This window comes from Rhinoderma darwinii, chromosome 2 (assembly GCF_050947455.1).
Source record: "Rhinoderma darwinii isolate aRhiDar2 chromosome 2, aRhiDar2.hap1, whole genome shotgun sequence".
Lineage (NCBI taxonomy): Eukaryota > Metazoa > Chordata > Amphibia > Anura > Rhinodermatidae > Rhinoderma > Rhinoderma darwinii.
Window position 1 is genome coordinate 60,103,633 of NC_134688.1, and position 12,706 is coordinate 60,116,338.

General features: G+C 41.2%; 1 protein-coding gene across 2 annotated transcripts in view; it reads left to right on the forward strand.

The window, feature by feature from the left end:
• The window catches only part of MTUS2 (microtubule associated scaffold protein 2), a 578,616-nt gene that overhangs the window by 166,980 nt on the left and 398,930 nt on the right, over positions 1-12,706 (forward strand). For both annotated transcript variants that reach the window (XM_075851678.1, XM_075851679.1), the window contains exon 2: positions 6,777-9,106. In XM_075851678.1, the coding sequence (XP_075707793.1) occupies positions 7,007-9,106 (2,100 nt within the window). In that variant the 5' untranslated portion in view covers positions 6,777-7,006. The remainder of the gene's footprint in view (positions 1-6,776; positions 9,107-12,706) is intronic.

A 12,706-nucleotide genomic window follows, 5' to 3' on the forward strand; every position in this document is an offset into this window, starting at 1 on the left:
GCGCCACACAGCCCCCCTTGTAGATAGTGCCACACACAGCCCGTTTCCCCCTAATAGATAGCGGCAAACTCCCCCCCTTGTAGATAGTGCCACACACAGCCTGCTGCCCCTTTGTAAATAGTGCCACACTCCCCCCTTTGTAAATAGTGCCAAACTCCCCCCCCTTGTACTTAGCGCCACACTGTGAACAGACCGGTGAGCGCTAGCCTACCACTACCACTCTCCGCTCTGCCTGGTGTGACTTACCGGAGGAGCCGAGGAGGTCATGCGGCGCAAGCAGCGGCGGAGTTCCTTCTGACTAGCGTTCGTGACAGCCAGGGCCGGCCTTAGCTTGGATGGCGCCCTGTGCGGGACTCTCTATTGCCGCCCCCTACACAAACCAAAAATTAACCACATATATGGACACGCTGGAACATATATACTGTACATACATAAAGACAGATATTTAGACATACAGGCAAATATACATACACACATCTGGAATATATACATACAGGTAAATATATAGACGTACAAACACATATATGCACACACACCGGCAGATAAATACACAGACAGGAACATATACAAATACATAAAAGGCACAAATATACAAGCAAAAAGACACATTCACAAACAGACCCATATATACGCTGTAAACAGTCAGTAGGAAGACTGGTAGAGGGTAGGTATGTGCCACTGAGATTTCTTATCTCAGTGGTGTAAATCTCTGGGAAGTTCATTGCTCAGCAAGGTTAGTTGGTGAGCAGGAGTTTTTTAGGCTGGATTTCAGGGTCCGAGATTTAGGAATGGCTGTAGAGATTCTGGGTGGGATGGCCATTCCCATACCTCCACTCCAGGTTTTGATTTCTAGAGGTTCTGAGTCTCAGCTGGCCCTGATTAAAAGGGAAGCTGACAGTGTGAAGAGAGAGAGAGAGTGAGGAGGAAGGAGGTTGTTATTCCTCCAGGGAGACTGCTATGATCGAAGCACCTAACAAAGGGGATTTGCACACTCAGGTGGTGGCTGCTACAGGGTGAGAACTTTAAAGATTGTTATTCAACAAAGTTATATTGTTTTGTTGGTTGCTTTACCCAGTGGACGCAAACTCTGTACAAAAAGGATCTGTTTGTTTGGTGCAAATAAAAAGTACCCGCTGTGTCTGTTTTACCCTGTTTCCGTGTGCGTGACTGCCCAATACAGCAACCCAAGGGGGACGCCAGCTCACAACGCACACAGACACATATGTACACAGCACAGATAATGTAGTAGATGTTACCTGCAGTCCTATATAATAACACAGATAACACAGTGATAACTCTCTGAGTACAGATGATATAGTAGTATTGCCTGCAGTCCTATGTAAGACCACAGATAATGTAGATGTTACCTGCAGTCCTATGTAACACCACAGATAACACAGTGATATCTCTCGGAGTACAGATAATGTAGTGTTACCTGCAGTCCTATGTAACAACACAGATAACACACAGTGATAACTCTCTGAGTACAGATAATGTAGTAGATGTAAGAGACAAACACGTGCAGAGACACAGACAGACAGAGAGACACACACACACACACACACACACACACTAACATATACACATACAAAGACAGAGACACACACTGTATACACACTACACACATATACACACAGACACTCACCATGTTTCCTTGCTGACAGGTCAGGGCGGGCTGTGGGCGGAGCTTCCTCCTCTGCTTCTTGGCTGTGTGTAACAGCAGAGCACAGAGTAGAGGCAGAGCTGGAAGGCTACAGCACGGGAGTGGACCTGTCCCCTGACCTCATGTCACTGACATGAGGTCAGGTGAAAGGTAAGGTGACTGGACTGGTCCACTCCCTGGCCGTCACAGACCCCAGTCAGAACGCTGCTGCGTAATTTCCTGGCTCTTCCTAAAGCTGCTGCTGGTGTCCGACATACAGGGTGCCTATCAGCAGCGATCAGCTGCTCTTCGGCACCCCCCTTCCCTACCACCTAGTTGCGCCCGGGGCACGTGCCCCGCCTGCCCCACCCCACCCCCCCCCCCTAGCTATGCCACTGCCTATCTCACACACACTGGGAAAAATACATATGTTTTTGGAGTGTGTGAGAAAACCTTAGTGTCAGGAGGAAAGCCATGCAAACGTAGGGTGAACGCCCTTGCAGATGTAGTCCTTGGTCGGATTCAAACCTCGGACACGAGGGCACCATGCTGCCCATTTATAGCTTGTACTGCAATGTAAAAATGGATCATTAACAAGCCACCGCAATGCTACTTAGTAATTATCTTCATAGCACCACGTTATAAGGTGGTATGCCCTGGACATGACAATGATGAATAAATCTAAATTTTATGTCTGCACATGTAAAATATCCAGATGTTTTATATTCAACCTTTGGATGCAATAAGCCATGCAGTATATTTTAGTAAAATTTACGTAGTGTAAATATCAACCTGTCACACTTGTAAAATATGCAGTTAAACTATAAGGAAATATCTGGATAAAAGAATTGGTTATTTCATCTCAGCTTCATTTGTTTCTGCAGGTAATCGGAGACTTTTTGGAATTGCATAGTAATTAAGGCCATTACTATTCACGTTTTATGTTAAAGATAAGAATAGACTTACCTAGATTCACTTAGAAAATCTGAGTGTAGTTTTAATTGTAAGTGACGTTTCATTAAGCAGTCATTGTTAGAGAGATCTAAATGACTGCTTAGAGGAATTCCATCTACATTAATTGCACAGAAGGAAAGGATTTATTTTTCCGGCTCTTGCTCTATTGTCTGAAGTAAGACTCATTACAACATACTCTATTCACAATGCTTTTGACTGGCAGGTCTGGGGAAAGAGGTATAGCAAATACAGACCTCAATGTCAAACATTAGCAATGCACAAAATGCGCAGAAAATAAATTTAAAGAGGTATTTCGGTGCCAACAAATAAATGTTATTCATTTTATAATAAAAAGTTAAAGCGTACTTAACTTTTCAGGGGACTTTTCAGAATAAGCTGTTTTATGTGTGAACATGAGAAATTACATCAGTTCTGACCATTGTATGACTTGTATTCTGCATTATTTAGCAGTTTTCTCCACGGCAGCCTCTTTCTCTAACTCTCAGTTGTCTCTGAACTAGTGGGCAGAGCCTAACTGCTATCATGTGTCCTATACACTGTACACATAGAAAAGGAGAATCCTGCTCTCCTATCTCTATTGATCACATATATAGAAGCTGCAGCAGCATGGAGGAGATTATACGGCAGTAATGAGCAGTGTAGCTGAGAATCCAGCACTGAGGTGAGACAGTAACACTTACCAGGAAGCTGCAGCACATCTGTCAGTGTATTTTTCATACTGCTCCTGCTCCCTTCTACCCTCTCCATAAACTTGTATTGGCAGCGTTTCTGTATCTCTTTCTCTCTCTGTTTCTTCCTCCTGCTCCTCTTTCTCTTTACATAGAGTTGTATTGGCAGCATGTCTGTGTCTCACTCTGTGTCTTTGCTCCCTCCTCCTGCTCCCCCTCCCCTATCTATAGACTTGTAAGTGGCATGTTTGTTGCTGACTCACTCTTTCTCTGCTCCCCACCACTCCTCTACATATACTTCTATGGTCAGGCAGTACAGAGACACACCCCCACCTTCTTCAGTCCTTCAGTTCTTCTCTGTAACCAAGGTCAAACTTTGCTTGACAACAGAGGGTGGACAGCAGATTACAGGAAGGGAGACACCTAGTGGCAGTTACATCACACAGAATTATCATGGATAATACAACAAAATGTTAAGGCCTTGTTCACACAGCTTTTTTAAAAATGTTTTGTGTGTGCTTTCAGTACGTTTTTTTGTAGAGTAATCAGGACTCCCATTGACTATGGGAATTAGTTGTGTTTTTGCCGCATTTAAGACACCAAAGAATTGGCTTGACACTTCTTTTTTTATGCAATGTTTTTTTTTAAACAAATGCGTGTAAAAAAAACCGCATTATATGCACTGACGGCTCACTTTCCCATTGATTTCAATGGGAAGCTTAAACCAAACATTTTTTATGCATTTTTCAGTGTGTAAAACGCGTCAAATACGCTGTGTTAACAGGACCTAGCAGTAATAAATTACAAAGTTGATCTATATCAAGTATACTATTAGATTAGCATAAGTTGTTTGAATACTTAGTGTTCATTTAAACAATTTTCCAATATACTTTCTTTTTTCAATTGCTTACCATTTTCTAAACCTCTGCAGTTTCTACCAGGTGATAAAAGTAATTCCTGGTCATGTGATGGACACACGTGCTCGGCTTGTTACAAGACCCCTCTCTAATAACTGTACTGTATTGAGCTGTATACCTGTGTGATCAATGGTGGGTGCACATACCATAGAAGCAGCCAAGGTGATTGTTTTGTGGCCCATGAAGTAAAGGGTTGTTCTATCCTTCTTCTTCTCCATGGGTAGTGTGAGGGTATATTCACGCCTGGCATATGTGCTGCGAAATTTCGGACTGGATTTTCCATTCTGAAATTTCACAGCATTTACTGTAACAGCAAAGTAGATGACAGTTGATCAAATCCCATCCAATCTCATTCTTCTGTGGAAAAATCCTGCGCAGAATAAGTGCATAAATTGACCTGCGTTGCAGCTTATAAATCTGCCAGATTTCAATTTATGTTGCAGAATCACAGTGCATTTGATACAGAAAGTCAAATTGCGCAACAAATTGTTGATTACGTTGCATATTCACAGCAAATTCCGTAAGTTCCAAAGAAAAAAATCTATTTTCGAAGTTGGAGAAAAAATAAGACTTTGGTCTGTGTACAGAAGGCCAACTATAAACACATGAATGTTTATTTCCCTATAAATTAAAGGAAAACACTACAAAAATGTTGTTTGCCTAGTGCAGGCAGTAAGAGGATGGTGCACGACACAAAGATTCAAAGCCCATAAAAGACGTTCAAGCCCTGAACTAGATATATTTTGTCTGGAGTGTTCCTTTAACTCCTTAAGGACACAATATTTGTATTTTCATTTTAGTTTTTTCCTCCCCGCCTTCCAAAAGCCATATGTTTTTTTATTTTTTTATCAACATAACCGTAGTAGGAGGGCTTGATTTTTTGCAGGACAAGTTGTAAGTTTTCATTGCACCATTTATTGTATCACATAATGTACTGGGAAACTGAAAACAAAAATATTTGTAGAAAAAATGGCCATAAAACAGCAAATACGCTATTGTAACGGCGTCATCAGGTGGTAAAAACTACATGTTCACTTTATTCTACGGGTTGATATGATTACGGAAGTACCGAATTTATATGTTTTTTTTTTAATGTATTACCACTTTTATAAACAAACAACTATTTGCTAAAAAAAAATAGTTTTATGTCGCAATATTCTGAGAGCCATAATTATTTTATTTTTTTCCGTCGATTGAGCGATGTCAAGGCTTATTTTTTGCGGTAGCTGTATTTTTTATTGGTGCATGTGACTTTTTGATCACTCTTTATTAAAAAAATTTGGGGAGCTAAAGTGACCAAAAACAGCAATTTAGGTGTTTTCTTTTTACGGCGTTCAAAGAGTGGGTTGACTTTGTGATGGAGAATACACTGGGTATTTTTAGTGGTTTTATGGGATGGGAGGGGGAACCCAAACTCTGCCTATACAAAAGACTTTCAATATATTTAGCCGTTTTGACTTTATTCCTTTAAACCATTCCCTCCATCCATTTTTGTTGATTTTTAAAATCTCTCAGCTGTTGGTAGATGTTCTAGTGCCAGGTGATGGTTGGCAGCTGGGTACACAAGGGTATGACAACCATGGTAGAGCCATAGCAGTTGCTACAGGACACAGCATCTAAGGAACCTACCTTCACTGTTAAAGCAAACCTCAAGTGAAATACGGAAACTTTACAGTACTCTTAAATCCTCATGTACAATATCTTTGTGAAATAATTCCCTACACAGCTCAGCCATTTGTGCTGCAGACATGTCTTTCTACCTAATTCACTAACAGGACGTTGTTATCATTGTCTGCCATGTTACAAATACAGGGGAGCCGCAGCCCAGTCACGGTCACCCTTTCAACAACCTGCTATTTGCATATTTTTAGATAGTTGTTTTTGAATGTCATTTGAGTCCACCAAGTGATTTGTTTTCAATGCCTATAATTGGAGACTGTATATTTAGGTAACATTTCCATTTTCCTGTTGCCCCAACTTGCACATCTCTATCAGGGATAACATTTCTGCAAGGTTGCTGTACAAACTTCAGGGCAAATAAACATCCTTAAAACTTAAGTCTTAGGCTATGTTCACACAGAGTTTTTTTGACGTGGAAACCGCACCGTGAAAAATCGTCAAACGGCCTGAAAATGCCTCCCATTGATTTCAATGGGAGGTGGAGGCGTCTTTTTCCCGCGAGCGGTAAAACCGTCTCGCGGGAGAAAGAAGGGACATGCCCTATCTTCGGGCGTTTAAGCCTTTGACCTCCCATTGACATCAATGGGAGGCAGAGAAAGCGTATTTCGCGGCATTTTATGCCCGCGGCGCTCAATGACTGCGGGCGAAAAACGCTGTGAAAATCGGCGTGCCGTGAGAGGAAAATCTAACTCAAACTTCCAAATGGAATTTTGAGGCAGAATTTCCACCTGCAAAAAACTCAGTGTGAACCCAGCCTTACTCTTACTTGTATGTAAATACCACTGAAACAGATGAAATAATAAGAATAAATATTTTGGCCTAATTTTAAGAAATTTCAAACGTAATAAATGCACCATTCTTATATAATCTGTTACATTTTTATCTATTTTTCAGGTTTCCCAGAAGTCCGCAAGCGCTGAAAATCAAATTGTAAACCTGATGACTGCAGTCCAAACTATCAGGCATTCTACAGATTATGGACCGCTTGTCAAGTTTATCTTGTTAGATCTGGAAACGCCTTTCAAATAATAAACATAATATCATGGGTTTGATCACTATTTTACAGACGTAAAAGACATTGCCTCAAAGTTCTGTGTAAGTGCATATGAACGAGACATACAAACATGAGTATCCCACTGGCTCCGAGTAAGGCTTCTTGCACAGACCAGGAGGACAACAGCAATGAAGAGAAAAATGATAATGAGAGTGTGACTGGCTTGGGTGATACTAACGCCAATCAAATTTTCTCGAAGAACGCTGGCCGAAAGGATGAAATAAATGGCAGGGAATATAAAACAGGGATGTTGTGCACTTGGCAGTCTGAAGACCTCACAATGTTGAACAAGGAGTCAGGCAGGCCAGTAAACATTGGCCATGAGTTTCCAGTAAACGAACGTATAAGTGACTTAAGACTCAATTCACCAACCAATAAGGACATCAGCAAAAATTATATGACGGATGATGCAAAGGACAGTTTGAAATCTACTTCTCATGGACAATCTCCCATAAATTCAAAAGCCAGCTTATATGACAGAAGTTTCCAGGTTCCCATTAGCAAGACACATGAATCCTCTATAAACGCCCATAGTAATAATGGTAGTAACATAACCCACGGTGAACGTTCCAGGATAAGATCAAGTATCCCCTCACCAAAAACAGAATCTTTTATAAAAGAGCATATTTCATCTGCAACACCTATAGACTCATCTCTTAGGTACTTGCAGTACGTTGACACATCTCATTGCGGGATCAGGCCCTCAGATATATCGTCACCAGCTGACCATTTATATAGGCTATCCTCTCATAATATTAGTAATACCTCAGAGGAAAGGACAATTGTACTTTATTCCAAACCACCTACCTCAAATATTACTGGCCCAGATTTTTCAATGGGTGATGGAACCTTAACCCATGTTAACAAGCAAAGCACATTGTCCCATCCTATTCATGTTGAGGATCACTCTTGTTTACCTTACAAACCTCAGGTAATTTGTACCGTACCAGAAGCACAATTGTATCAGGGTCAAACAAGTAAATCATCTGAACTGACTGATTCGAGAAACATACAGTCTAAATTAACATCTCCCCACAAGCTACAGATAACATTGGTTGAGGTTGCCGGATCCAAAAGAGGGGATGGTGTGTTTGACACCAGAAGATCTCCATTGTCTTCTCCATGTGGTCAGGCAGCTATTTTTCAGACAAGTCAAGCAGGAAAGCAAACGGGGACATTTCTGTCTACCAGTCCTTCCAATACCAAGCAACACGATTATAAACTCGATGTATATTACAGTGAAATGAAAACTCAAATCTCTCAGGTCTCTGATTTTCAAGTTGGTCATTCCCAAGAAGTTGGGTCTTCAAAAAACAAAGAGCCAAGCTACAAGCCTGCGATCAGAAAAACAACATCACTCACTGACTCTCTGGATAATAAGATCCATGCTTGTAAAGACAGATTTTCAGTACAGGATTATTTTTGTCAGGACAGTGACAATAATTTTCTTTCAAGCAGCTATGCGACGTCTTTGAAAGATAAAAATGCTTTAGTTGACAGTAAAAAGACATCTCTGGGTCGAAAACATCAGTCAGATATTTTAAAAAGCAATTTGAAAGAGAGCCATAAGGACCCAAGTGATTTTTTTTTGTGTTCTCCTACTCCCTCATGCCCAGCGGTTAATATTAATGATCACCGCGTTGTCTCACCGAGCAGCTTTAAGGATCTTAGTGCTGCTCATGTTGACAGGTTGTCACCTTCTTCAGTGCTACCTCCTATTGAGAGTACACAGTTGTTTAACACATCCCCTAAAGCAACTAACAAGACTCTTTCTAACAGTGGAATCCCAAAACCAATACTGGTACATTCCAAACCTTCTCTTACAAGTCAGGATGAAACAGAAATAAACCATAATGTAAAAATGGAGGAGACCATTGAACCTGCCCTTATTATGCCGAAACCCAAGCACGTGCGGCCCAAAATCATCACCTACATTCGGAGAAACCCTCAACCAGTTGACAGAATGCCGTTTGGACAAATGAGCATGCCATATGGGTCCCCATCCTGTAATGTTCCTATACCAAAAGAACACGACGCACTAAATAGTGACATTAAACCAACAAATGTGTTGATAGATAAGTATAAAGCTGACCTACACAAACCAAGGATATACAGTGCTGGTTTGATGGTTTCTGGAATAAGGCCCCCTGGACATCATTCATTAGAAGAGGTAAGACAAGTCTTAGCCATAAATTGACACTTTGCTATTATGAGCAGTATATTAAATGGACACTAACTTTTCAAACAACTTAACTTACGCTGATCTAACAGTATACCTGATATAGAACAACTTTGTCATTTACTTACTTTTAAAATTCAGTTGTGTTATCCATGCAATTTCTGTGTAAAGTTACTGCCACTAGGTGTCTACCTTCCTGTAATCTGCTGTCCACCCCCTATTGTCAACCATTGGTCGACCCTAGCTACGGAGCAGAGGAGATGGACTGCAGAAGGTGGGAGTATGTCTCTTCACTGTCTGTCAATACAAGTCTATGGAAAGGGGAGGGGAGCAGGGGAAGGGCGCAGAGAGAGAGAGTGTGACTCAGAAACACACGCTTCATGTAAGTCTATGGAGGGGGGAGGGATGAGCTGGGGCAGAATTCAGGATCAGAGAGAAAAACACAGAGGTGATAGTAGGATTTCTTTGTCAACCCAGTTCTGGATTCAGAGCTACACTGCTCATTACTGCTGTGTAATCTCCCCCATGCTGCATCTATATATCTGTGATAGACAGAGATAGTAGAGCAGGATTCTCCTCTTCTATATGTACAGTGTATGGGAGACATGATAGCAGTTAGGCTCCACACACTAGCTCAGAGACAACTGAGAATTAGAGCCTGCAGAGGGGAAAAATGCTAAATAATGCAGAATGCAATTCATATTATGGCCAGAAATGGTGTTATTCCTCATGCACAACCATATGATAGCTTATTCTTAAAATCTACTGAAAAGTTAGGTACGCTTTAAGTCTTTTTAATCCCTTCCTGCAAAATGACAGTTTATTACTGACAGGCGAAAATACTTTATTATATTGCGTATACCAAAGCATTATATAAGCGATCAGAAGATCACATTGTGAAGTCTCCTACTGGAACAAAAAAAGTAATTTAATAAAGTCTAATAAACTTTCGTTTTAAAAAATAATGTTTTTACAGTAGAAAAAAAATGTTTTTCATAAAAGCTGATTTTATTTAGCAAAAGTTTAAAAAAATGTAATGAAATACACAAAATCACAATCATTGATAAGAAAAATTGCATCAAAATTTAACTTTGCAACTAAAATTCGTACTCAAGGAGACCCTTTTTTTCCCAAAAAAAAATAAAAATGTACTCTGCAAAGAACTGTAAGGACCTGTTCACATCACGTTTGCCACATGTTTGGTCTTTTCTGTTCATCTGTTCTGTCACAGGAACAGATGAACGAAAAGACAAAAGTAAAGTATTTTTTCCGTTTGCAATTCCATTAATTTCAACAGGTTTTTTTTTTCTGTCAGTTGGTTTTAGCTTACCTCCGTTCTGCTAGGTTTCCATTTTTTTTTTTTACAGAAAGAATAGCGTAGCACACTTCCGCGAATGGAAACTTAGCAGAATGGAGACAAACTAAAACCAACTGATAGAAAAAAAACTATTGAAATCAATGGTATTGCCAACGGAAACAATACTTTCCATTTATCAGTTCCTCTGACGGAACAGATGAACGGAAAGACCAAACGGAAGACAAACGTGATGTGAGCAGGTCCTAAGATGTGAGGAGTTGATAACTTCCGAACATTTCTACGTTCACAGGTGCGTGTGTTAAAGAACTGCCAAAAACATGTATGGCCTCATGCACACGAACGTGTTTTTGCAGCTGCAATTCACCCGCGGGTAAATCTGAGGGTAAATTGCGGTCCCATTCATTTCTATGGGTCCATGCACATGAATGTGGTTTCCACGGTCCGTGCATTGCCCGGGAGCCCGGACCACAAAAAGATAGGACATGTCTTATTATAGCCTCATTTTGAAATGAATGTACATGGCCTTGTGCACGCCCCATAATTTGCAGGCGTCCCGTGGGTGACACTCCGCGGCCGTCCAAGCCGCAAATCACGGACCCTGCACACCACTACGGTCATGGACATAAGGCCTTAGGGATACAACCTTGGCTACTGAACTGCTTCCCTGCCAGGATGCATTGGGTATGTCCTTGGCAGGGAAGGGTTAGTTAGTTAAAGGGACTTTCTGGTTTCAGTAAATAAATCTTATTTATTGCATAATAAAAATGTATACAATTTTCTAATATACATTCTGTATTAACCCGTTGCGTACCTTCTCCGCAATAGTACGGCACAAGCCGCTTATTGAAGCGGACCTGCGCCGTACTATTGCGGAGCAGGAATATACTGTCACTATGTGAAATCACATAGTGATATAACAGCGGCGGCAGCTGTCATTGACAGCTAACCGTCTCTGTTACCGGCCTGGGGACCAATTAGCAGGCCCCCATGCCGGCGATTGCTGTGATTGGTCAGTCTTCAGACTGACCAATCACAGCCATCTGTGACGTCGTCTAGAGGGAGAGCTCCTGTCACTTTCTCTGATCTCCTCATTTCTGTGAGATCCGTGAGGATATCAGGGAAAGCTATGTAGAAATAAAACCCACACTATTTTTATTAACCCCTTCCCGAAAATGGGCGTATAGTAACTCCCTGAGGATGAAGCGGGCACAGGAGCTGTGCCCGCTCCATCTTCATCGGGTGTCGGCTGTAATATACAACCGACATCCCACTGCAAAAACAGCGATGACTGTTCTCTCCAACCGCTGTAGTAACCCCTTAAATGCCGCTGTCGATAGCGACAGCGGCATTTAAGTGATTGATACAGAGGGAGGGGGCTCCCTCTGCACCCCATTGCCCCCCCCCCTGCAAAAAAATCACGGGGTTCTGATGGTTGCAATGGCAACCTGGTTGCCAGGTACAGGAGCCTATTAGGTCCTGCCCAAGGCAGGACGTAATAGGCTCAACTGTCAGTTGAAAAGTGACAGTTACAATACACTGCACTACATCAGTACATACAGAAGTAGTGCAGTGTATTGTACAGGGGATCAGAAGATCAGATCTTCCAGTCCCCTAGTAAGTGTAAAATAAAAAGTGAAAAAAAAAAAGTTTTAGATAAATAAATAAGTTATGTCTCTCAGGACATGGTGACACTATAAAACATTTTATTTAGAAAAAAGTGTTTTTATTTTGTAAAAGTAGTAAAACATATAAAAACCATATCAATTTGATATTGCCATAATCGTATTAAACCGCAGAATAAAGCAAACATGTTGTTTATACTGCACAGAGAACGCCGTTAAAAAATTATAAAAAAAACAGTGAAAGAATTTCTGTTTTTTGGTCTCCTCACCTCACAAAAAATGTAATAAAAACTGATCAAATTATCGCATGTACCCCAAAATGATACTAATAAAAACTACAGCTCGTGCCATGAAAATCAAGCACTTACACAGCTCGTCAACGGAAAAATAAAAAGTTATGACTCTTGGAACGCAATAATGCAAAACGACGTCCCAGACTAATTTATATGTGCAGCAGTTCTTCACCTGAAACCCCACGTCATCATTTGCAGCCCCCACTGGTAGACCCTGTAAATGCAGCGGAAACTATGACATTTTGGGGTCTGTGCTACATATGGGGCTAGTGAAGAAGTCAAAGATTAGGCAATGCTGGAGTGCGGATGTTTTGTACAACACCACGGACACCCTTTAGAGGTGCGACTCCTGCACCCA